General features: G+C 37.9%; 1 protein-coding gene across 1 annotated transcript; it reads left to right on the top strand.

Moving 5' to 3' along the window:
* Positions 1-14,700: 14,700 nt before the first annotated feature.
* On the top strand, positions 14,701-25,179 carry SUCNR1 (succinate receptor 1). The gene is made up of 2 exons (XM_019960685.2): positions 14,701-14,816; positions 21,687-25,179. The coding sequence occupies exons 1-2, from the start codon at positions 14,814-14,816 to the stop codon at positions 22,632-22,634; spliced, it is 951 nt and encodes a 316-aa protein (XP_019816244.1). The 5' UTR covers positions 14,701-14,813; the 3' UTR covers positions 22,635-25,179.
* The last annotated feature ends 339 nt before the right edge of the window (positions 25,180-25,518 follow it).

Below are 25,518 nucleotides of genomic sequence, written 5' to 3'. Positions count from 1 at the left end.
ATTCTCCAAGCAAGAATATTTGAATGGGCTTCCATGACCTCCTCTAGGGGATTTTCCTGACCCAGGAATCAAACCTGTGTCTCCTGAGTCTTCTGCATTGCAGGCGAATTCTTTACCTTCTGAGCCACCTGGGAAGCCCTTATATCACTACTATATGTTTATAATTTCCTGCAGGGAGAGAACCTGCTTGTGCTCATCAAAAAGAACTGGTATATGTTCAAGCAATCATTTCTTTAAACAGCTGTTTAAGTATCAACCCTTTCCAAGAAATATATATTTCAGGACTCCAAAGAGAAAAGGAGACAAAAGTGAGAGGAAAAAATACCACAATATTGCTTTCATTTTTGTTTAAAATTAGGTACTTTCATGAAGATAGGGCAGGGGACTCCTTTAAGTCACTTTTGTGTTCCCTAACAGAACTAGCATGGGTCCTGCCAAACCATGGACTGTAGATGTGTGTGTATAAAGTATATATACTGATATAATTAAAAGTTATCTCTATAGCAAGTTCAGTTCAGTCACTCAGTCGTGTCCAACTCTTTGTGACCCCATGCACTGCAGCATGTCAGGCTTCCGTTTCCATCACCAGCTCCCAGAGGTTACTCAAACTCATGTCCATTGTGTCAGTGATGCCACCCAACCATCTCATCCTCTGTCGTCCCCTTCTCCTCTTGCCTTCAATCTTTCTCAGCATTATGGTCTTTTCAAATGAGTCAGTTCTTTGCATCAGGTGGCCAGAGTATTGGAGTTTCAGCTTCAGCATTAGTCCTTTCAATTTAACATTCAGAACTGATTTCCTTTAGGATAGACTGGTTGAATCTCCTTGCAGACCAAGGGACCCTCAAGAGTCTTCTCCAACACCACAGTTCAAAAGCATCAGTTCTTTGGCACTCAGCTTTCTTTATAGTCCAACTTTCACATCCATACATGACTACTGGAAAAACCATAGCTTTGACTAGATGGACCTTTGTTGGCAAAGTTTTTTAATATGCTGCCTAGGAATTGGTCTTAGCCTTTCTTCCAAGGACCAAGCATCTTTTAATTTCATGGCTACAGTCACCATCTGCAGTGATTTTGGAGCCCCAAAAAATAAAGTCTGACATTGTTTCCACTGCTTCCCCATCTATTTGCCATGAAGTGATGGGACTGGATGCCATGATCTTCATTTTCTGAATGTTGAGTTTTAAGCCAACTTTTTCACTCTCTTCTTTCACTTTCATCAAGAGGCTCTTTAGTTCTTCACTTTCTGCCATAAGGGTGGTGTCATCTGCATATCCGAGGTTATTGATATTTCTCCTGGCAATCTTGATTCCAGCTTGTGTTTCATCCAGCCCAGCATTTCTTATGATGTACTCTGCATAGAAGTTAAATAAGCAGGGTGACAATATACAGCCTTGACATATTCCTTTCCCTTTTGGAACCAGTATGTTGTTCCATGTCCAGTTCTAACTGTTGCTTCCTGACCTGCGTATAGGTTTCTCAAGAAGCAGTTCAGGTGGTCTGGTATTCTCATCTCTTTCAGAATTTTCCAGTTCATTGTGATCCACACAGTCAAAGGCTTTGGCATAGTCAATAAAGCAGAAGTAGGTGTTTTTCTGATTCTCTCTTGCTTTTTCGATGAAACAATGGATGTTGGCAATTTGATCTCTGGTTCCTCTGTCTTTTCTAAATGCAGATTGAACATGTGGAAGTTCATGGTTCATGTACTACTGAAGCCTGGCTTGGAGAATTTTGAGCATTACTTTACTAGCATGTAAGATGAGTGCAATTGTGCAGTAGTTTCAGTATTCATTGGCATTGCCTTTCTTTGGGATTGGAATGAAAACTGCCATATACATATTTGCTATATGCGTTTATTAAATATATGTAGATTTCATACATATGCACTTATTCAATATATATGTGCCAGTTAGTAATGACAAATACCTGAATTTATAGAGTGATGTGCTGGTAAATGTTTAACAACCATCTCTCTGTGAAAGTAAGATTTGAGGGGACATGGTGCTCATTTAAAGCATTTGCGATTTCCATGGTGTAAATATTCCCACTATGGCCAGGTTCTATTACCTTGACCTCTACTAGCTTTAAAAATTCCTGAAAATTTAACAACAGATTCTTATGAGCTGAAATGTTATATATGTATGTATCTGCTGATATATGTTATTAGAGAGAATATAAAGGATTAATATCTGTTTACATGAAAATGTTTTCGGAATATCAGAGGAAATTACTTCATTTCACATTACTCATTATTCTAAATAGCCAGTGGCTTTCTGTGACCTATGTCATAATATAATAAATCAAATTATAATTTCATTAAAATTAGCCATTTATCAGTGTTCTTTTGAAGGTGGAAACACTTAATCTTCAGACAATAATGCATAAATTATTTTTAAACATTTTAACTGACATACATTTGGTCACAACAATTAAAGGTTAAAAAAAAAAAACAGTTTAATGTATTTGAACTTTATGTCCAGAATAATTCTCTGGTTATACTTGGTACATCATTGAAACTTTTAAAAGTCCTTTTTAAAGTTTTAAAGATTTAAAACATAATATGAGGACAAAGATGATGTCAAAGATAATGGTTGTTTTGTTTATCTATTTGTTACTTGCCTCGTGTAGATCAGATGTGGAGCAAAAGAAGCACAACCTACAGATGGCGATCAGTTCAGCTCAGTCGCTCAGCTGTGTCCATCTCTGCGACCCCGTGGACTGCAGCACGCCAGGCCTCCCTGTCCATCACCAACTCTCAGAGTTTTCTCAAACTCATGGCAAGAGGCATAAACAGAAAAAAATTTAAAAAGCACGATAAAAGCCTGTTCTCTCTAGCCCAGGTGATAGGAAAGGGACAGTCTGGCAGGGTACAAAGCTTTTTAAAACCACTCTAGTTGAATCAAACACTAGAAGAGAAAAATTGGCCCACTCCCACCACACCAGCAAAGATTGAGTGAGCATCCTAGACCCCACCCTTGCCAGGCTGTAAAGGCACCTCAAACTCTCTTGATGGAGGCAGGACTTGCATCCCCTCTGGGCAGCATCAAGGCACTTCCCCAACCCCTACTCCCCTCTGGGGTGGGGTCAGAGGAGCCCCAGTGGGCAGTATTATTACTTGCTTCAGTGCCCTGACTGAGCTGGAAACTATTTTACTGGTTCACATTAACCTTTTCTCTGTGTATACAGTATTTTCCTGCCATCTCTTTTATGCCACACAATCAAATCTTTGTTCTTTTCCCTTTATTTTTCAGTTTAACAATAGATATTACATTACTGACTGTCTGCTTATAAAATATAATTTTATTTTTTTTCATTTCCCTAAAATTAAAAATAATAAAATTTCATATGTAAATTTAGAACTTTGCTGGGTAGAACATCTATAAATAAACTTTAAAAATTACTATCTACAATTATTTCCAATTTTGCAAAAGTATAGTATACAAACTAAAATTAACGAAAGCATATCAGTTCTGGCAAAATCTTCCTATCTGTATAAATTAAACAATTGTAAGTTTAATAGAGTCAATGCTGCTGCCGCTGCAAAATCGCTTCAGTTGTGTCTGACTCTGTTCGACCCCATAGACGGCAGCCCACCAGGCTCCCCCATCCCTGGGATTCTCCAGGCAAGAACACTGGAGTGGGTTGCCATTTCTTTCTCCAATGAATGAAAGTGAAAAGTGAAAGTGAAGTTGCTGCAGCCTACCAGACTCCTCCATCCATGGGATTTTCCAGGCAAAAGTACTGAAGTGCGGTGCCATTGCCTTCTCTGAATAGAGTCAATAGATTGTCTTAATTAAAATAAATATGCAACAAATCTAGTTAAGAGAAAAGTAAGCCAGATTTATTGAATTGTGTTCATTTTTACCATCAGCAGTGAATTTATTGCTTGCTATTAGTGAAGTACTTATTTTTCCCATTAATATTTGTTCTTTGACCTTGACATACATGTATGGGCTTACAAACATTCCCCAAGTCAGCACCACTTTTTGATGTCTTGAATTCTAAGAGGATTTTCTCTCCATTTCTATTGTTTATTTTCTTCTCAATTCTCTTCCTGAGTTCACAAAGCATGGTACTACATGATAGATTTTTTTTTTTTTTCATTCCTTCCCTTCCCAGATTTTCTTAGAGGCTGGGTTTTCATTACTCTAGGGAATAATATTTGGAAACTTATTCTTGCCCTTTGTCCTATATACACAAGCCTTTATGCTATTTAAAAGGAGGCTTGAGTAATAACCAAAGATGGACAAGGTCCTCACATTAGTCATAACTCTATATATTATAAAAACAAATTGTGAAAATTTCAAGCATTACATGTTGGATTCTAAATTAGTTAGCACACTAATTCTTTGAAGTACTTTAAGTTGAAATTGATATCCTATGAGACTTGAATAAGATTATAAAGACCATACTAATCACTGAAATAATAATTTTGCTTATTTTTTAGAAGCTGACATTTTATGGAAAGCATTTGATACAGTCTATAATAATTTCCAGATATAACAAAAGCAATAAAATTAGATAAATCTAGCTAATACAGAAACTGTAATCAAACTCACAACCAGGAATTTTCTAGGAGCCTGGTACAATATGGAAATATGAACTGGCAGAAAGAAGGTTTTAAAAATTCTCAGTTGGTACTTCCCTGGTGGCTCAGATGGTAAAGAACCTGGAGAACAGTGTGGAGATTCCTTAAAAAACTGGAAATAGAACTGCCTTATGATCCAGCAATCCCACTGCTGGGCATACACACTGAGGAAACCAGAAGGGAAAGAGACACGTGTACCCCAATGTTCATCGCAGCACTGTTTATAATAGCCAGGACATGGAAGCAACCTAGATGCCCATCAGCAGATGAATGGATAAGAAAGCTGTGGTACATATACACAATGGAGTATTACTCAGCCATTAAAAAGAACACATTTGAATCAGTTCTAATGAGATGGATGAAACTGGAACCTATTACACAGAGTGAAGTAAGCCAGAAAGAAAAACACCAATACAGTATACTAACGCATATATATGGAATTTAGAAAGATGGTAACAATAACCCTGTGTACGAGACAGCAAAAAAGACACTGATGTATAGAACAGTCTTATGGACTCTGTGGGAGAGGGAGAGGGTGGGGAGATTTGGGAGATTAGCAGTGAAACATGTATAATATCATGTATGAAACAAGTCACCAGTCCAGGTTCAATGCACGATACTGGATGCTTGGGGCTGGTGCACTGGGACAACCCAGAGGGAGGGTATGGGGAGGGAGGAGGGAGGAGGGTACAGGATGGGGAACACAGGTATACCTGTGGCGGATTCATTTCGATATTTGGCAAAACTAATACAGTATTGTAAAGTTTAAAAATAAAAAAAAAAAAAAAAAAAAAAAAGAACCTGTCTGCAATGCGGGAGACCTGGGTTCAATCCCAGATTGGGAAGATCGCCTGGAGGAGGGCATGACAGCCCACTCCAGTGTTCTTGCCTGGAGAATCCCCATGAACAGAGTGACCTGGTGGGCTATAATCCATGAGGTCACAAAGAGTTGGACACGACTGAGCGACACAGCACTACATTTTTAAGAGGACATTATCATATGGTAGAACTAGATAATTTGTATTTAAACAAGAGCTACTACATTCAAGACAAGATACACCAAGATATCTTTACCTGGTAGGGACTTCCTGGAGCACACTGTCAAGAAATATTGTTAGATTAACTTTGGGCAAGTAGAAGCAACAGCATGATTCATGTCCACCACGGATTCTAGCATGAGGAGTGAAAGTGGAAGTGTTAGTCACTCAGTCGTGTTTGGCTCTTTGTGACCCCATAAATTGTAGCCCTCCAGTCTCCTATGTCCATGGAATTCTCCAGGCAAGAATACCAGAGTGGGTTACCATGCCTTTCTCCAGGGGATCTTCCTGACCCAGGGACTGAACCCAGGTCTCCTTCATTGCAGGTGGATTCTTTACCATTTGAGCTAGCTGGGAAGCATGTGACCTTGCAAAATTTACACTATCTGAGCCTTGATTTTCTCAAAAATAAGCAGATTGATGGACTGAATTACAGATGGCAAACAATAAGGGCCACTTCTCCTCATGCTTGGTATTTAACATTCAAGAATCTAGTGTCATTGGAAAATGTATTTTATTTTCTGTGTGTGCTAATCTCTGCTACAGATAAGCATTTCACCATTTCCAGTTCCCCATAGATATACATGGAGGCCTTTAAAAGATGTTGAATAAAAGTGAAAGAATGGCAGAATAGAGGAAAAGGTCCATTTTTATTCAAAAAGTTTGCTTGGTATTTCAGGGTTAAGCCCCAATCAGTGGTAAAACAGATGCAGCTGGGGCATTTCACTATGGTCACAGCATACCAACACAAAAAATTCTGCATACAGTGAATTGTCTTTTGACTAAGCTTTCCTGTTTTGTGGTCTTTGGGCAGTAAGAAGTTCCTGATCAGCTCAAGTTTGTCACATCCCTCTCCTGACCATGGAGCCATCATGAGTGTCAAATGGCTGGATCCTTTCTCAAGCTTGCTGTTAGTTTTCTTTTCCTCTTTTCTGTTACTTAAAATACACAAAGTTAAGGTAATTCCCTGACAGTCCAGTGGTTAGGATTCTGCACTTTCATGGCTGAAGGCTCTTTGGGTGCAATCCTTGGTTGGGGAACTAAGAACCCACAAGCCACAAAGTGTGGCTAAAAAAAAAAAAAAAAAAAAAACCACGTTATGTAAACATGAAAAAAAATACTACTTACAGACACATAAATAATACATGCAGGGTAAAAGGATATTTTAAAAGGCAATACTTGAAATATTTTTGTAACCTTTCAGATTGTTTAAATGTAACTATCAAAATTTCTATAGCCTGAACGTTCATTTACTATATTACAACACTGACCTAATAGTGAAGTCAAATTTTATTAGTTTTGCAGTATAATAAGCCAGGAGTAAAACATGCTTCTGCTGCTTAGTCACTTCAGTTGTGTTCAACTCCCAGCAACCCTATAGGCTGCAGCCTGCCAGGCTCTTCTGTCCATGGGATTCCCTAGGGAAGAGTACTAGAGTGGGTTGCCGCGACCTCCTCCAGGAGATCTTCCTAACCCAGGGACTGAACCTGGGTCTCCTGCATTGCAGACAGATTCTTTATCACTGAGCCACCAGGGAAGTCCTCAGTTAAACATACTTTAAAATTAATAATTGCATCAATGAGTATGTTGTAGAGACAAAGAAAATACTACAAGTGAATCACATCACTAAGTGTTTTATAAGTGCAGTTCAGTTGCTCAGTCGTGTCCAACTCTTTGTGACCCCATGGACTGCAGCATGCCAGGCTTTCCTGTTTATCACCAACTCCTGGAGCTTACTCAAACTCATGTCCATTGAGTCGGTGATGCCATCCAACTATCTCATCCTCTGTCATCCCCTTCTCCTCCTGCCTTCAATATTTCCCAACATCAAGGTCTTTTCAAATGAGTCAGTTCTTTGCATCAGGTGGCCAAAGTATTGGAGTTTCAGCTTCAGCATCAGTCCTTCCAATGAATATTCAGGACTGATTTCCTTTAGAACTGACTGGTTGAATCTCCTTGAAGTCCAAGGGACTCTCAAGAGTCTTCCCCTACACCGCAATTCCAAAGCATCAATTCTTTGGCATTCAGTTTTCTTTATAGCCCACCTCTCACATCCACACATGACTACTGGAAAAAACCATAGCTTTGACTAAACAAACCTTTGTTAGCAAAGTAATGCCTCTGCTTTTTAATATGCTGTCTAGGTTGGTCATAGCTTTTCTTCCAGGGAGCAAGCATCTTTTAATTTCATGGCTGCAGTCACCATCAGCAGTGATTCTGGAGCCCAAGAAAATTAAAGACTCTCACTGTTTCCATTGTTTCCCCATTTGTTTGCCATGAAGTGATGGAACCAAATGTCATGATCTTAGTTCTCTTAATGTTGAGTTTTAAGCCAACATTTTCATTCTCCGCTTTCACTTTCATCAAGAGGCTTTTTAGTTCTTCTTCCCTTTCTGCCATAAGGGTGGTGTCACCTGCATATCTGAGGTTATTGATATTTTCCTGGCAATCTTGATTCCAACTTGTGCTTCATCCAGCCCAGGGTTTCTCATTATATACTCTGCATAGAAGTTAAATAATCAGGGTGACAATATGCAGCCTTGACATACTCCTTTCCCTATTTGGAATCAGTCTGTTGTTCCATGTCCAGTTCTAACTGTTGTTTCTTGATCTGCATATAGGTTTCTCAAGAGGCAGGTCAAGTGGTCTGGTATTCCCATCTCTTAAAGAATTTTCCTCAGTTTGTTGTGATCCACACAGTCAAAGGCTTTGGCATAGTCAATAAAGCAGAAATAGATGTTTTTCTGGAACTCTCTTGCTTTTTCGATGATCCAGTGAATGTAGACAATTTGATCTCTGGTTCCTCTGCATTTTCTAAATGCCACTTGAACATCTGGAAGTTCACAGTTCATGTACTATTGAAGGCTGGCTTGGAGAATTTTGAGCATGACTTTACTAGCATGTTAGATGAGTGCAATTGTGCGGTCGTTTGAGCATTCTTTGGCATTGCCTTTCTTTAGGATTGGAATGAAAACTGACTTTTTCCAGTCCTGTGGCCAGTGCTGAGTTTTCCAAATTTGCTGGCATATTGAGTGCAGCACTTTCACAGCATCATCTTTTAGGATTTGAAATAGCTCAACTGGAATTCCATCACCTCCACTAGGTTTGCTCATAGTGATTCTTCCTAAGGCCCACTTGACACTGTATTCCAGAAATATATAGGTGGAAACAGGTAATTTTTTAAATTTAATAACTAAGGCAATCACAGAGAGTTTACTCTCTTAATAACATATTTTTCATACACAGGGGAATTTTGAAAATCTCTCAATTCGATTATAAAATGCTCAGTGAGATTCAAACATACTGATTTCTTATTATATATTCCAAGGGTATATATTTGAACAAGCAAGAAGGCAAGATAAGGAGTGGTTAATTACTGTCCAATTGAAAAGTGCTTATATATACATCAAAACAATGAACTAGCTGCTTTTTGTTTTGTTTTTGTAAGTAATACAAAACATTCCAAGAATCAATCAGGTTTGTACAAAATATGATAAATCTGGCTGAAAAACACTGAGGAGTAGGATAGCGAATTAAATGAATCAATTATTTCAATATTTCAGGCAAACTCTCTTTTTTAAACAAAAAGTCTGTGCCTTGGTCATTGATAATTAAAAAAAAATTGCCATAATTTCACATAAATATTTGAATTTCATGTCAGGCAAACAAGACAACATTATTTTCTGTAGGGAGACACTGATGGTTATCGCTATCATATATCATTAAAAAGTCATTTAGCTGTTGGAATTTTGGAGTATAAACTGGAAATTAAGAGGTGAGTTTGCTGTATGTTGGACTATTACTAGCTCAAAAACACTTAGAACCTTTTTCAGCTATAGCCAGATATTTTTAACAAGTTAACATTTTTATTTAGCAGAACACAATTCTTCTGAATTTTGCTGAGAAATGATAAACATGATATTTTATTCACTTGGATAAGAAACAAAGAAGCATCAATGTTGTACAAATTCTCATTACTAATGTGACTCTTACATGACAAAGATTTTTTCTTGATATTTATTTGACTATACCAGGTCTTAGTTGCAGCATGCAGGATCTTAGTTGTGGCATGCAAACCGTTAATTGCAGCGTGTGCAATCTTGTTCCCTGACCAGGGCTCGAATCTGGCCTCCCACGTTGGGAGCATGGGGTTTTAGCCACTGGACAACCAGTGAAGTCCCAAGGATTTTTATATATAGAAGAAATAGATTGTTTTGCCTCAGCTGGAATGCCCATCTTGGATGAACTACTCTCCATGGTAAAGTAAATTTGGCCAATAGAGGTTTGTTTGAATTTTAGAATATGGAAGAGTTTAGAGCCAATCTGGGCTTTCCTCGTGGCTCAGATGGTAAAGAATCTGCCTGCAGTGCAGGAGATCCAGGTTCAGTCCCTGGGTTGGGAAGATCCCCTGGAGAAGGGAATGGCAACCCACTCCAGTATTCTTGCCAGGAGAATTCTATGGACAGAGGAGCCCGGAGGGCTACAGTCTATGGGGTTGCCAGGAGTCAGACACAGCTGAGTGACTAACACTTTCACTTTCACTTTTCAGAGACGGTCTACATATACTTTCTATTATGTTTTCTATTCTGCTGATCTCTTAATTTTTCTTTTCCTATCTAAACCCATTCTTTGACTTAAAATATACCTAGATTTCCTTGGGTAAATCCTCCTAGCACAGCAACACCAAAATAATCTTCTTGTTTCCTTTCAACTTCTTTGGAGTCATATTGTTACTATTACTACCCAGACGGGCTTAGGAGAAATTCCTTGGATTAAATTAATTGTTCTCCTCTTTCCCTGCTTGTGATTCCTTGATGGTCAGTATGACCCTTAGACAAGCTTGTTTTCCACTGAGACTTGTTCCTGATGTTGAAAAAAATGTGTCTGGTAAACATGCCTAGGGCTGTTGCTAGTAGAACCTTTCCAAAACCACTTATTTATTTTAAATGTGTCTAGTTGTCTGGTTTCTTATCTAAAATGTTCTATTATCTTTAGTTGTCAGACTTAAATACTTAAATTTGATAACCAATAAAACTGATAACTAGTAATTAAACTGAATGTTAGTTTTAAACTTTTTTTTATTGGGTTAAAACACAGTAAATTGCCATATGTAAAGTAAAAATTGTACAGTGTCAGTCATTTTATATTTTGACCTAATATTTTCCTCCTTACCATGAGGGCAACAAATTAATAAAGGCTTGGGTTCGGGAGTCAAACACACAAACCTTCAAATTATAGCCCAGTCACTTACTAGCTGTGTGATTGTGGAAAGTTATTTAATCTTTTTTGGCCTCAGTTTCTTTATTTGAAAATTAGACATAGTAATGAGACCACAGATAAATAGACCCAAGGCTAAGCAGCTGGAGTTCATCCCCTATGGACAGGAGTGGGAGAGGAGCAGGGCCTGCCCGGATAAGAGATGCTGTTGTTGAGTTGCTAAGTCATGTCTGACTCATTGCAACCCCATGGACTGCAGCACGCCAGACTCCTCTGTCCTCCACTGTCTTCCAGAGTGTGTTCATATTCCTGTCCATTGAGTCAGTGATAAAAGATAAAAGACACATATTCCTCAATATTGAAGTCAAGGAGACATTTGTACAGAAAGGCTCCAAGCAGGTTAAAAGTGAGGGGGCATCACCATAGCAAGTGATGTCAATCTACCCTTAGGCCTCTTCCCCAGAATCCGTCTTGGCTAAGACATGCATGTGCACTTATGGGAGGATCCTGAAGTAAACCAAATACGGGAATCGAAAACAGGCAAAGCAGGATGATTGGCCAAAGGAAAACAGGAAGAAATGCCCCATAAAAGCAATTCAATCTACCATAAAGGCACAACTCTCTCAGAGTCTGCCTATGTATCTATCTACACACGCCCTTTTTCCTGATAATAAGTACTTTACTAGTTTCACTACTCTCCATCTTTACCAGGAAATTCATTACGACACAGCTGACAGACCAGGGCTTTGCCACTGGCCACTGCCTATGGTGGTTTAGTGGCTTGGATTCAGAGCTCTCACTGCTGCAGCCTGACTTCAATCTCTGGCCTGGAACCAAAACCTGCTTCAAGTAACTGCATGCCAAGGCCACCCAAGATCAGTAATAATATGCACTGCATTCAGTTCTTATATATATTAAAGGAATTAATATACACAATGTTGGGAATTCCCTGTTGGTCCAGTGGTTACGGAGCCATCCCTCCACTGTGCTGGGGAGCAGGTTTGGTTCCTGCTTGGGGATCCCCAGACATGGTGTGGTGCAGCCAAGAAAATAAATAAATAAAACAAAAAAGAAACACCACGTTGTTATAGACTGAGTGCTCAAAAATATTAAAGTTATTATTCACACTGGATTTAATTAATACTTTGATTGTCTTTCCCACTCTATTCTTTGTCCTGTTGAATTTCCTGATTGGTGCCCCTGGTATGTATGAACTGCTCTCACATTCCTAACCCATTGAATTTTCACATATTATCTCATTTGATACTATAAACAGTTTGAGATTTAAGGGATAGGAATTATTATCCCCCTTTTCCAAACAAGGAAACAAAATTTCATTATGTTTCCAAGGTGCATACAGAAACTAAAAGGCAAAGTCTTGTGAGAATTCACTAATCTTTTTTCACCAAGCTGCCTTTTGTAAGGTCATTTTCAAATGGATATTCCTGGGCAGCAAATGTTCTAACACTAATGGCATTAGATTGATGTGATTATTCTGAAGAAACCTTCTCATTTATTATAAACTTCTATAATACCCAGCATTTATTTTGCTATTAAGATCTACCCCACGTTGCTGTTGTTGTTGCTGTTTAGTCATGTCCAGCTCTTTTGTGACCCCAGGGACTGTAGCCCACCAGGCTCCTCTGTCCATAAGATTTCCCAGGCAAGAACATTGGAGAGAGTAGCCATTCCCTTCTCCGGGGATCTTCCCTACCCAGGGATCCAACCTGGGTCTCCTGCATCTCCTGCATTGGCAGGTGGGCTCTTTACCACTAGGGCCGCCTGGGAAGCCCTCCAGTAAAGCCTCATAAGAGAAAGGAAGTAGTAGAGACCTTTTATTGAGTCTGTCTCAGAAGCCCTCTGGTTTCTCCAGTGAGAACACCCTGAGGTGAAGTTCCGTTGAACGACCTGAGGTGAACGACAGTTTGTGAAGTAAAACTTGAGAGGGAACCAAGGCTACCAGTAATCATTACTGGTGCTATGAGAAAGGAGAAGTGAAGACCACTTTTCATCTTAACAGTCCAGAGTGAGATGGCGGTCAGGATGTGGGGAGAAGAAAGAGGAAGCTCTGGGGAACTCCCACCATCTCACAAAGAAGGAATTGCCCTGCATCCCCTCAGAACAAGGCAGAAACCTGTGAAATGTGTCCATGTACCGGGGGCTCGGGGGTGAGGGGGGGTGGTCTATGCTAATTTGTTTAAAATTAGTAGGCCTGGTATGGGTCATTCAAATGCTTTGCTTTTTGCCCTTTTAAAATTGTAGACAGAAAATGATGTTTTTATCCTTTCTTTTCAAACTAAAAGAGAGTTGAATTTCTGGAAAATAGTTGCATTAATTTTTGATCTTTGATTCAATCTGTGGTGTCCATCAAAAGTATCATCACTCTATCTTGGAGGCAGTTAAGAATCAGAGTAGGTGTGTTTAGAATTAAAATATATATGTTTAAACTCAGATCCCTCTCCTTACTGACTCTGTGACCTTGAGAAAGTTAATTAATCTCTCTAAGCCTCAGTGTTTTTTAATCTGTAAAGTGAGAAAATTTTAGAAGCAGTAAAAAACCTCAGAGGATCTTTATAAATATTCAATACAAAAAGGTGCTTAGTGCAATACCTGGCATATCACAATAATTCAACAAATTATAAAGACAGTATTTCATATAAATATATATACATTTCATATATGAGTACATTTGTATTTCAATGTATGCATATACTGTTAAGTATATAATGTGTGTTTGTGTTAGACACTCAGTTGTGCTCAATTCTTTGCAACCCCATGGACTGTAGCCCACCAGGCTCCTCTGTCCATGGAATTTTCTGGGCAAGAATACTTGAGTGGGTAGCCATTCCCTTCTTCAGGGATCTTTCTGACCCAAGGATCGAATTTGGGTCTCCTGCATTGCAGGCAGATTCTTTACCATCCAAGCCACCAGGGAAGCCATACTTATGTGTATGTATTTATTTATAAATTTTATTTTTTAGGTTCCTGAGTTTGGGGCTCTTATATATCAGAAAAGGTGAAATACTTGGCTAGGAGGGCTGGATGCAATAGTTTCTTTGGGGGCTTTTGCCTGTCACGGCCAATTCAACATTAAACTTTCAAGGCATTCAAATTAAATGACTACTGCCTGCACAATTTAGGATCTTTCTCAGCATCATTACTAGGCTTCAAATAAAGCAGACTGAGTGTTTGCTTGAGTATAAATCTAATATAATCCTCAGAAAAGCCAGGTGTGTTTCCTGTTTGAAATGGTGGTTATATGTTTCCAGGTGCTATGCAGAGCATTGCTTGGGATGTGTAAATTGCCTTCTACTGAGGTTATCTTACTTAGCTGTCACCTTTCTCCCTAATCCCTGGCCACCTGATGTATTTTTTAAGTGTCTCTTGTTTTTAACCACTGAAAATAAAATGAAAATGCCTAAAACTCTAGTATCCCTTTTATTAGTACTCTGACAGCAATATCCAGATTTGCCTTCAAATTTTCAGTTTTATATTTCCCTCAAACATGTTGATAATAGTTGTTTAGTTTTTATATGCCCGATACAGAATTCACCAAAATTTGTGAATTTGAAAACTGGAGAAAAAGCAGAAGCAGTTGTAAACTGAACATACAGTGCTTACATTTTCTTATTATTTAAATAAACAAATAAACATGGAAATAATGAGTGCTTCTCTGCTGTTTTGCTAGTGAAAGGAATAATTTCAACAGTAACCTTTTGAACATCTATTTGTGAAATGTGTTTTCCATAAAATGAATAATTAGTTTATGTCTCAACTTTTCAGGAAGTTCCTTACATGAACAGCTGACTTGGGGGTTTGACATTTTTCCTGAACTTTTGAATTATTAATCTTGGCCACGTGATATGCAAATGAGACTGCACTAACTATGGTCAGCAGCACAGCACTGGATCAGAAGCTGAATCAAGTTGCTGGCAAAAAATTTCTGTTGAGGGATCAAGCCTCCTGGCAAAATGGTAAGCTCTAATGCAATTCATGTTGTCCAGGTGTATAAAGTAATCTAGACCTCCCATTAGTTGGGGGTTTCTTTTAAAAGTGGTCTGTGAGCAATTAAGATTTTAAGCAGTGTTTAAATGAACTGTCTGAACTGTCATTTGTAAGTACACAAAGAACAGCAAAAGAAGCCAAAAGAAAGTCATAGCTGTTTCCTCTACATTTTTTTTTTGCCAAACTATATGTCTTGTTTCAATTGCCAAATGTAAATCTAATTTATTAAAAGGGGTTTATTTATTTTATTTGCTAATTCTTGGTAACATATTTCAACAAAAAGAATAATTAGACTTATTTAGATAAATATAAATACTTATAGAAAATTTAGAAAACTAAAGTTTCTAAATCAGATGAAACAATCTATAATGTATAATAATTGCATGCTCAGAAAATAATGTGTCAGAAGAAATTTTAAGGCATTCTAAAAATGAGATTTAGCATTTGTTTGTAAAAATTATATCCTTTAAGAATATTTATAGTTCACCAAGGGAAAGGAGAAAATTGTAGAAACTGTTGCTATTATAACTTCCAGAACTTTCAATAGTTGGTTAAGTATTTTTAAAGAGCTTCATAAACACACAATTTGAAACCATTCTATCAGCCTTTAATCCTTTGATTTCTGGTATAATTTCTGGAATATACAAAAATATATAAAAGATGAAGTAATTCATATTGAATGATTATATCTTTTCAGTGTAAATATTTTCATTCAAATTAGTGAAAAAGCAATTTGTTTATAAATATTTATATTGCTAAATAGTCTTGAAGTAGTTAAGAATTAAAATTTCATAAATGTTCTTTATCTTACTTTGATGTTATAAGAAAAACACTTTAAAAGCTAATAGACTATCAAACAGTTTTAAATTTGTGTCAAAAATGTACATTTTTAAAAAGCTGAATACAATTAAAGTAACACTTTGTTCCCAAATTAAAAATTAGAACTAGTGATCTACTTATGTAATTTGAATATTATTTATAGTTTAATACCTCTAACAAGTCTAGATATATTTTTATAAATATAGTTGAAGGTTTCACTTTAATTGCCAACATCTAATAAAAAAAAAACCTGTTAAAAATAATTCATCCAAATCAGCTATAACATATTTATCATGATTTCTATTTCTGAAATTTAAGAATTTAACCACTAAAAAGCAAAAAGAATATTCATTTTTCATGAGGGAAGTTCATCTTCAACAAGAATTTTGCTTAAAGGACTACGTTACTTCCATTTGTACTGTGATTACCACACTAAAGACATACTCATACAAATTGAAATCTAAAAATAGTGGGTCCAGTTGAGGTTATAGTGGTCTGAAAATGTTAGGCAACCTTACCCTTACTTTCATGGCAGCCAAATGTTTATGCTACACATAAGCTGTTCCCATAAGTCAGTACATTTAAGCACTGACTAGGCAGAAAGAATTGTAATTAGAAAAACAGGAAATTCAAAACTGAAACGAGTAAGCTTCTTGTCGTGATGAAACTTCCTACTGGTTTAATATTCATTTGGGTGCATGCACCAACATTTTGAAAGTTGCCTAGAAATGAACCTTGAAAAACTAATATTTACAACATGGGCAAAGAAATATTAGACTGTTAAAGTGTCTACAAAGAGAGGAAAAAGGACAACAAGGAGATCGCCATGTCACAGAAAGCAAGGAAGAGAGAACTTCCAGAATCACGGAATGGGAAGTCACTGGGAATAGAGTAAAAAATACTGTTGAAAAATTACCAGTGAGCTGAAAAATAAAGCCTGTATTTTGTAAATACCATTGAACTTCTACTGCATTTCTAGAAATGTTTAATATCACACATGCTGATTTGGAAGTAAAAATAGACAGTCCAAATAAACCAAAAGCAGAAAGGACAGAATAAAAATTATCTGGAATCTCATCAATAGGAATATTGTAGTATCTGTCCTGAACTTTCTGAGGTTTATTAACTTCATATGCAAATTTCAGTTTTTTAGCTAATTTAAATTTTTAAAATTGATCCTAGAAGATATATATTAAATTTTACCTTCTACAACTATATGTCTAAATCATAGATATCACTACTACTATTGCTAATTTTGAATATTAGTCATACTATATATAGGGCTTCCCTGGTGACTCAGATGGGAAAGACTGTGCCTGCAATGTGGGAAACCTGGGTTTGGTCCCTGGGTCAGAAAGATCCCTTGGAGAAGGGAATGGCAACCCACTCCAGTATTCTGGCCTGGATAATTCCATGGACAGAGGGACTGGAAGGCTACAGTCCATGGGATGGCAAAAGAGTCAGACACAACTTGGTGACTAATGTTTTCACTTTCATACTATATATATAACATCATCTTTTATGTGGAAATAGAACAAGGAGCTTAATTTGGTGGATTACCACTTATTAGACCTCAGAGGAAATATTTATAAAAATGCTTTGTAAAAAGTCAAGTGTTTATGTTCCTCTTTCCACTAAGCGATTATTTATAGACCAGTACCAGGTATAGAAGAAAAACTGTATGTAAGATAAAGTTGTGAGAAATGCTAAGAAAAAACTAAGTATACAGTGGGCAGGGGCTAATTAGACTGGGGAGTCAGAATCTATCTTGGAGAACTGCACTTAAGCTGAAGTCTGAAAGAAGCGGAGATGTAAGACAGAGATGTGATGGAGTAAAGATCATATAAAAGGTCAGTGAAAAATCCAACAAACTGAACATTAGGAAAATTCTCTGTGCATGCAAACAACAGGAAGAAAGATGAGAAAGGAGGAGAATAATACTAGATGAGGTTGAAGTGGAGTCCAGGAGCCAGACCATGCAGGCATTGGAGTCTCACTAAAAATTATGGACTTATTCCTCAGACTGTGAAAATAATTCAAGCCTTTTGGTTGCAGAGAGAAATATGATCAGAATTTTGATTGCAGGTTTTAAATATTGTTTGGCTATCATGTTGAAAGTAGACTGAAAGGGGGCCAGGGAAGATGTGAGAAGACAATAGGAGAATATCAAATAGTCCCAGATGCTGGTGGCCTGAATTAGAATGGTGATGAAAGATATGAAGCAATAGTGATGAATTAGAGAAATATCCAGACATTGAAGTCAACAACACATGGTTGTTTATTCATTATTGGAGGTGAGTTACAGATGACTTCAAGGACATTGCTCAGATGTCTAAGGTGAACATTTCAGTAAATGGTGTGGCCATTTACTGAGTTAAGTGGAGGTACAGCAAGATTGAGAAGGAAGTTGGAGAACTTATTTAGGATTTCTAGAGACAGGTACCTCTGAGAGATCAATCTATGGTAATAACTATAAACCACTAGCACTTATAAGACAGGGCTGGGCTGGGATGTACATTGATAGGTGGATATATGAATGGTCATTAAAGACAGAAAGTGGATTGGATCATCCAGGCATCTAGATTGTTGTTGTTCAGATGCTAACAATGGTTTGTGACCCCATGGACTGCAGCACACCAGGCTTTCGTGTCTTCACTATCTCCCAGAGTTTGCTCAAACTCATGTCTATGGTATTGACAATGCCATCGACACCATGGGCGTGAAAAGAAGGGATATGATAAAGAAAGGAGTTTAGATAAAGAAGGGATTCAGTATTGATCCTCGAGGAAGTCAACATTTAATGCTTAGGCCTTGAAGGCTTAGACCACAAGAGAGTCTTCAAAACACAACCAGGGAGGGAAAGAAAGGAAAATTAGGAGATTTTCATGTCACAGAAGGCAAAAGAAGGGAGTTTTTCTATGAAAAATGGAGAAATATATCTGTATGAAGAGGCGTCAGATAAGATGACTGAAAAAATAAGCATTAGATGGAGTAATGCAGAGGCCATTTTGGTGGAGTGATGGATCAGAAGCCAAACTAAAGTAGATTGTAAAAGGAATACAGTGTCAGGATGTCAAACTAATTAGTGAAGACAGCTCCAATGTTGATCAATGTATGACAAGGAGAGAAACATGTGAAACCAGGGAGAGTTGTTTAATCTTATATATGCCTTGCTTTTAAGACAAGATGAGAGTATATAAGAGCCATTGGAAAGGATGAAGTTGAAATAGAGAGGCTGAAAAGATGATGAATAACATGTAGGAATCTTAAGAACTCAGTGATGAGTTTAATCTGAAGTAAGCCAAGAGAAATAGATATTTTCTGTTGTCACAGGAAGGAAGAAGGAGAGGATAGTAAGAGAGGCAGGAACCAGAGAGTGGACACCCAATGACCAGGTTCTTCTCAGGGATTCACAGGCAAAACCATCTGCTAATGATGAGTAGGACAGAGGTTTGAAAAAATTGGAAAGGTATGACAATGAGAAATGTAGTAAATTGCTGGTAATGTGAGAGAACAGTAAACTCACATAACTTCAAATACAGAGTGAAACCAATCTGCTCGGTTCTTCAAATTAGCCTGCTCAATTTTACAGTGAAGGATCCACTGTGTGCGGTGCCATGGGCTGCAGGGCAAATTCTGGCCCTGACATTTGGTGACCTGTGATTAGTAATTTAATTCTTCAACCCAGGTTTTTCTCATGTCGAGTGGGATAGAAGTGGAATTGAGTTAAATGGATTTTTCTGAAAATTAGAGATAATATTTGTGATGTGCTTGGCATATGTCAATAAATATGTTCTCTTGTTGCAAAATTAAAAGACAGGAGTTGTATTTTATAAACATAATACAATAAGCATAATCCTTTGTCAATATGGAAACAAAATCAAAGCCATTAAAATTGCAAGACTGAAGTTGTAAGAATCGCTATTTCCTCTTCTAGTCTATGGTTCAGTTAAACATAGCTCAGAGAATTTGTTGAACTGTGATTTGCTATGGACCACAGTCAATCCTGAAGACATAATTAATTTGACTTCTCACTTATTTCACTGCAGTTTTTCTTGGTCTCTTTGCTGTTTGTCAAGTCCTCTATGCATGTTTCCATCTCTGGACCTTTGCGTGTGCTTTTCCTTTTGTCTGACAATCTTTATCATTACGTGACATGCATTCATTTCTTTCTTAATTTTTCCCAAGAGAGGAAAAGTCATTTGAGATGGGGAATGTTATTTTACTCAAAACTGTCATCCGTGTCTAGCATATAGTTCAAAGGATCTCAATCAGATCAGATCAGTTGCTCAGTCCTGTTCGACTCTTTGCGACCCCATGAACTGCAGCACGCCAGGTCTCCCTGTCCATCACCAACTCCCGGAGTTCACTCAAACTCACATCCATTGAGTCAGTGATGCCATCCAGCCATCTCATCCTCTGTCATCCCCTTCTTCTCTTGCCCCCAATCCTTCTCAGCATCAGAGTCTTTTCCAATGAGTCAACCCTTCGCATGAGGTGGCCAAAGTACTGGAGTTTCAGCTTTAGCATCATTCCTTCCAAAGAAATCCCAGGGCTGATCTCCTTCAGAATGGACTGGTTGGATCTCCTTGCAGTCCAAGGGACTCTCAAGAGTCTTCTCCAACACCACAGCTCAAAAGCATCAATTCTTTGGCACTCAGCCTTCTTCACAGTCCAACTCTCACATCCATACATGACCACAGGAAAAACTATAGCCTTGACTAGACGAACCTTTGTTGGCAAAGTAATGTCTCTGCCCTTTGAATATGCTATCTAGGTTGGTCATAACTTTCCTTCCAAGGAGTAAGCATCTTTTAATTTCATGGCTGCAGTCACCATCTGTAGTGATTTTGGAGCCCAGAAAAATAAAGTCTGACACTGTTTCCACTGTTTCCCCATCTATTTCCCATGAAGTGAAGAGACCCGATGCCATGATCTTTGTTTTCTGAATGTTGAGCTTTAAGCCAACTTTTTCACTCTCCACTTTCACTTTCATCAAGAGGCTTTTGAGTTCCTCTTCACTTTCTGCCATAAGGGTGGTGTCATCTGCATATCTGAGGTTATTGATATTTCTCCCAGCAATCATGATTCCAGCTTGTGTTTCTTCCAGTCCAGCATTTCTCATGATGTACTCTGCATATAAGTTAAATAAACAGGGTGACAATATACAGCCTTGACGTACTCCTTTTCCTATTTGGAACCAGTCTGTTGTTCCACGTCCAGTTCTAACTGTTGCTCCCTGACCTGTATACAGGTTTCTCAAGAGGCAGGTCAGGTGGTCTGGTATTCCCATCTCTTTCAGAATTTTCCACAGTTTATTGTGATCCACACAGTCAAAGGCTTTGGCATACTCAATAAAGCAGAAATAGATGCTTTTCTGGAACTCTCTTGCTTTTTCCATGATCCAACGGATGTTGGCAATTTGATCTCTGGTTCCTCTGCCTTTTCTAAAACCAGCTTGAACATCTGGAAGTTCACGGTTCACGTACTGCTGAAGCCTGGCTTGGAGAATTTTGAGCATTACTTTACTAGCGTGTGAGATGAGTGCAGTTGTGTGGTAGTTTGAGCATTCTTTGGCATTGCCTTTCTTTGGGGTTGGAATGAAAACTGACCTTTTCCAGTCCCATGGCCACTGCTGAGTTTTCCAAATTTGCTGGCATATTGAGTGCAGCACTTTCATAGCATCATCTTTCAGGATTTGGAAAAGCTCAACTGGAATTCCATCACCTCCACTAGCTTTGTTCGTAGTGATGCTTTCTAAGGCCCACTTGACTTCACATTCCAGGATCTCAATAAGTATAGGTAAAAATAATATATTAATGATATGTAGGCATATAATTATGTATTATACATACACACTCCTTACTAATGTAACCAACTCTCTGCAGTTCAAATTTTAAGTGTTATTTTATGATGATGATGATGTTGATCATGATGCTAATAATGAAGGCAATGATTTTTTGTAGTTTTTCCAGTCTTACTTTAGTGATTCATCCTTATGTTTTCTCTCCTTTCTTTAGGAATGGAATGCAACTTGTGAACACTGGCAGGCCGTGCAGACTGCCCTGGAAAGCCGCTACCTTCCCGTTTTTTATGGCATTGAGTTTATTGTGGGAATCCTTGGGAATACTGCTGTTGTTTTTGGCTACCTCTTCTGCCTGAAGAACTGGAACAGCAGTAACATCTACCTCTTCAACCTCTCTATCTGTGACTTGGCTTTTTTGTGTACCCTTCCCATGCTGATGAGAAACTATGCCCAGAGAAAATGGACATATGGGTATGTGCTGTGTATAAGCAACCGATATGTACTTCATGCCAACCTCTATACCAGTATTCTTTTCCTCACTTTTATCAGCATTGATCGATATCTGCTCATGAACTATCCTTTCCGGGAACACCTCCTGCAAAAGAAACTATTTGCTATTTTAATATCTTTGGCCATTTGGGGTTTAGTAACCTTGGAGCTCCTGCCCATACTTCTTTTTATACATTCTGACGACAATAGCACCAACTGTACTGATTATGCAAGTTCTGGGGACCCCAATCAAAGCTTCATTTATAGCATGTGTCTAACCTTTCTGGGCTTTCTCATTCCCCTTTTTGTGATGTGCTTCTTTTATTTCAAGATTGCTCTCTTTCTAAAGCAGAGGAACAGGCAGCTCACTACAGCTTTGCCCCTTGAGAAGCCTCTCCACTTAGTCATCATGGCAGTTGTGATCTTCTCTGTGCTTTTTACTCCTTACCATGTCATGCGAAATATCCGGATTGCTTCACGCCTGAAGACCTGGAAGAAGTCCCCATGCACTGAAGCCATCATCAACTCCTTGTACATCTTGACAAGGCCGTTGGCCTTTCTGAACAGTGTCATCAACCCTGTCTTCTATTTCCTTTTGGGAGATCACTTCAGGGAGATGTTGATGAATAAACTGAGGCACCACTTCAAGGCCCTCACATTCTTCAGAAGATGAGCTTATGGACTAACATTTTCATTTGAGAATAGTGAGGTGCCTGTGTAGCAGATTGTTTTACAGAAGCAGCTGTAGGTCAGTTAGAGTTTAACTCAGACATAAATCAGAGAGGCCTACAGACTTGACTCTGGTTTAAAGGCATGCTGGATCCAGGGTGTGTGAAAAGAAGATGATGGAAGGTGTTTATTGGTTTCTTGACCTAAGCATTGAAAGAAGTTGGACTAGCACGGTCTAATGTTTGAGCACGTAAGTCCAAAATTCTACGTGATATAAGACCCTCTCAATCAGTATAAAAGGAACAGAAGATAAAGTTGCAAGTTGTTTGTATTTAATCATTGGTGCTGCTGCTGCTAAGTTGCTTCAGTCGTGTCCGACTCTGTGTGACCCCATAGACGGCAGCCCACCAGGCTCCCCCGTCCCTGGGATTCTCCAGGCAAGAACACTGGAGTGGGCTGCCATTTCCTTCTCCAGTGTTTAATCACTAGTCAGATTGTAAAAAAAAAATTGTGTTGGCAATATTCTGTATATTATTCGTGTGTGTGTATATGTGTGTGTGTGTGTGTGTGTGTGTTAGTTGCTCAGTCATGTCCAACTCTTTGTGACTCCATGGACTAGAGCCCGCCAGGCTTCTCTGTCCATGGAGTTCTCCAGGCAAGAATGCTGGAGTGGCTTGCCATTCCCTTCTCCAGGGGATCTTCCTGACCCAGGGATCTAACCCATGTCTCCCACATTGCAGTCTGATTCTTTACTGCTGAGCTACTGGGGAAGCCCATACACTGTTATTCATACAAGGTTACTCATACAATCCCATAATTTTTTATGAAGACCAAATAAGAGAAGATTAGTCACGTGCTGTTAAATATTGTTGCTAGAAGTTGTACTCTTGAGCAAATTTAGAGATAATAGTAACAACAAAGAGCATAGAAAATATAACTGGTTCAAATATGCCTATATTTCCTTATATTGATTAAGAATTGGGGTCCAGTTGTAATTATAAGTCCTTTTCTGATGTTATATGGTTTTTAGTGCAAAGAATCATATTAAAGAGAACCTAAACAGATGATTTAATAGAGACATATTTGAGCTCAGCTCTCAGGGGACTTAGGTGTAAGTGGCTTTATAAAAATAATGGAGTCAGATACCAAGGATAACTGTAAAAATTCCAAAGTCACAGAACACAAAGCACCTACTAGGAAACTCAAAGGAAGACAAAACAAAACAAAGTCAGTGCACTGTTTTTATAATCAGTATACCATCTGGTATTTTATAATCACAATGTGATTTTCAGCGCATGGAAGTATATTAAGTTCTTTAGCCTTCCTGCTCTTGATTAAATAGTAAACTTTGAAATATATTAATATCATAAAACCAGAAAATAAGAGGAAGTGAAATGGTAATGTCAAAACTTATTGAGTTAATTATTTTCCTTTTTCGGAGGGAAAAATCAATTTTTCTACCCCTGCCCCTTGCCCCCAATACACACACACATTTTTTTTTTAAGCAATGGGATAATTTACAAGGACAATTTTATCTTAAGAGAGTGACTCATATCTGCAATGAGACTTATTTTCATAGAATAAGCCTATGACCTAAGACCATACCTAAGACCATTGGAGAAAATGTTTTAAACAAAACACGCTATATGAATTTGCAAAATGTACAGAACATTTATGTACCTATCAATCTAGATCATTCCAGGAGGGTTATGTAAACACTATCCCATGCCACAAATCAAATTTGGAGAGGGAAAATGAGTGCTGCATTAGCTATCTAGAGTTAAAAAGTATCACATAATAATTTACATATTACATGCAGTAAAATGTGTGCATGGCCACATGCCTATGCTCTTTTCCTTAAGGTCATTAGCTGTAATGCAAAGGATAAAAATAAGCATTATAGGAGCAAAGACATAAAATTCCATGTCTCCCCTGTTTTGAGGTTTCCTGGTAACATTATATCCTGACATTCCAAAACCCCAAAATGTTCCCATTGAAATACTGTAAAAAAACATTACTCACAAAGGATTTGTTTCCTACCTAACCTTAGGCTTTTAATTTTTTTTTCATGTTTTTCAATAATTTTAAAGTGTCAATGTCATTTTATAACTGCCTGATAAAAGTTGATCTTCTGAATTTTTTTCATTAGAAAAGGCCACAAGAAAGGGTCTTAGGAAAGAAAGATTCGCTTATCTGCAAACATATAATTTAACTGTAATTTGCATTTGACGCATTGATTTTCATTTATAAACATGACATTAAATTTGTGCCACACCTATCCTAAGAAGTGGTAGGGGTAAGCTTTTCTAATAGTATAGCAAAATATTTTGTGAAACTATGAACTCTTACACATATTTTATAAGCAAAATGTTAATTTTATAACATACTTCTTATTTTTTGTTCAAATTTGCCATGTAATAATCCTTAACTGATTAAAGTGATCTGCATGGAAGTTACAAGAACTATTCCATTTGCATTTTGTACAAGGCGATTACAATTGCAAGCAATAAGTAATGAATGGAATCTCAAACAATAAATAATGGATATCATTTCTGCATTTGTGTTTTGTGAGGGAAAAAATGTTGGGTTTTATAATTTGTCTTTTCTTGGCTTTTTAGTACCTTCCAGAGTCATGACTAAAGTATTTGGTCCAGCATTTTGCAGTCTGGACCCACCTATTCCCTGTGCATTCTCTCTCACCCCTGTTGTCACAAATTATACCTTTCAACCAAGATAGCTACTACATTTCATTATATTTAGAACTTTATCTACTGAGGACTCCTGGATGCTCACCCTTGTTTTATTAAGCCTACATATTAAAAAAAAATCTAAGCCTCTTTTAAGGTCTATATCATCTGTCTCTCCATCTTAAAGCCTTACTTTTAGGA

This window comes from Bos indicus, chromosome 1 (assembly GCF_029378745.1).
Source record: "Bos indicus isolate NIAB-ARS_2022 breed Sahiwal x Tharparkar chromosome 1, NIAB-ARS_B.indTharparkar_mat_pri_1.0, whole genome shotgun sequence".
NCBI classification, from domain to species: Eukaryota; Metazoa; Chordata; class Mammalia; order Artiodactyla; family Bovidae; genus Bos; species Bos indicus.
This window is presented reverse-complemented; position numbering and strand designations above follow the sequence as displayed.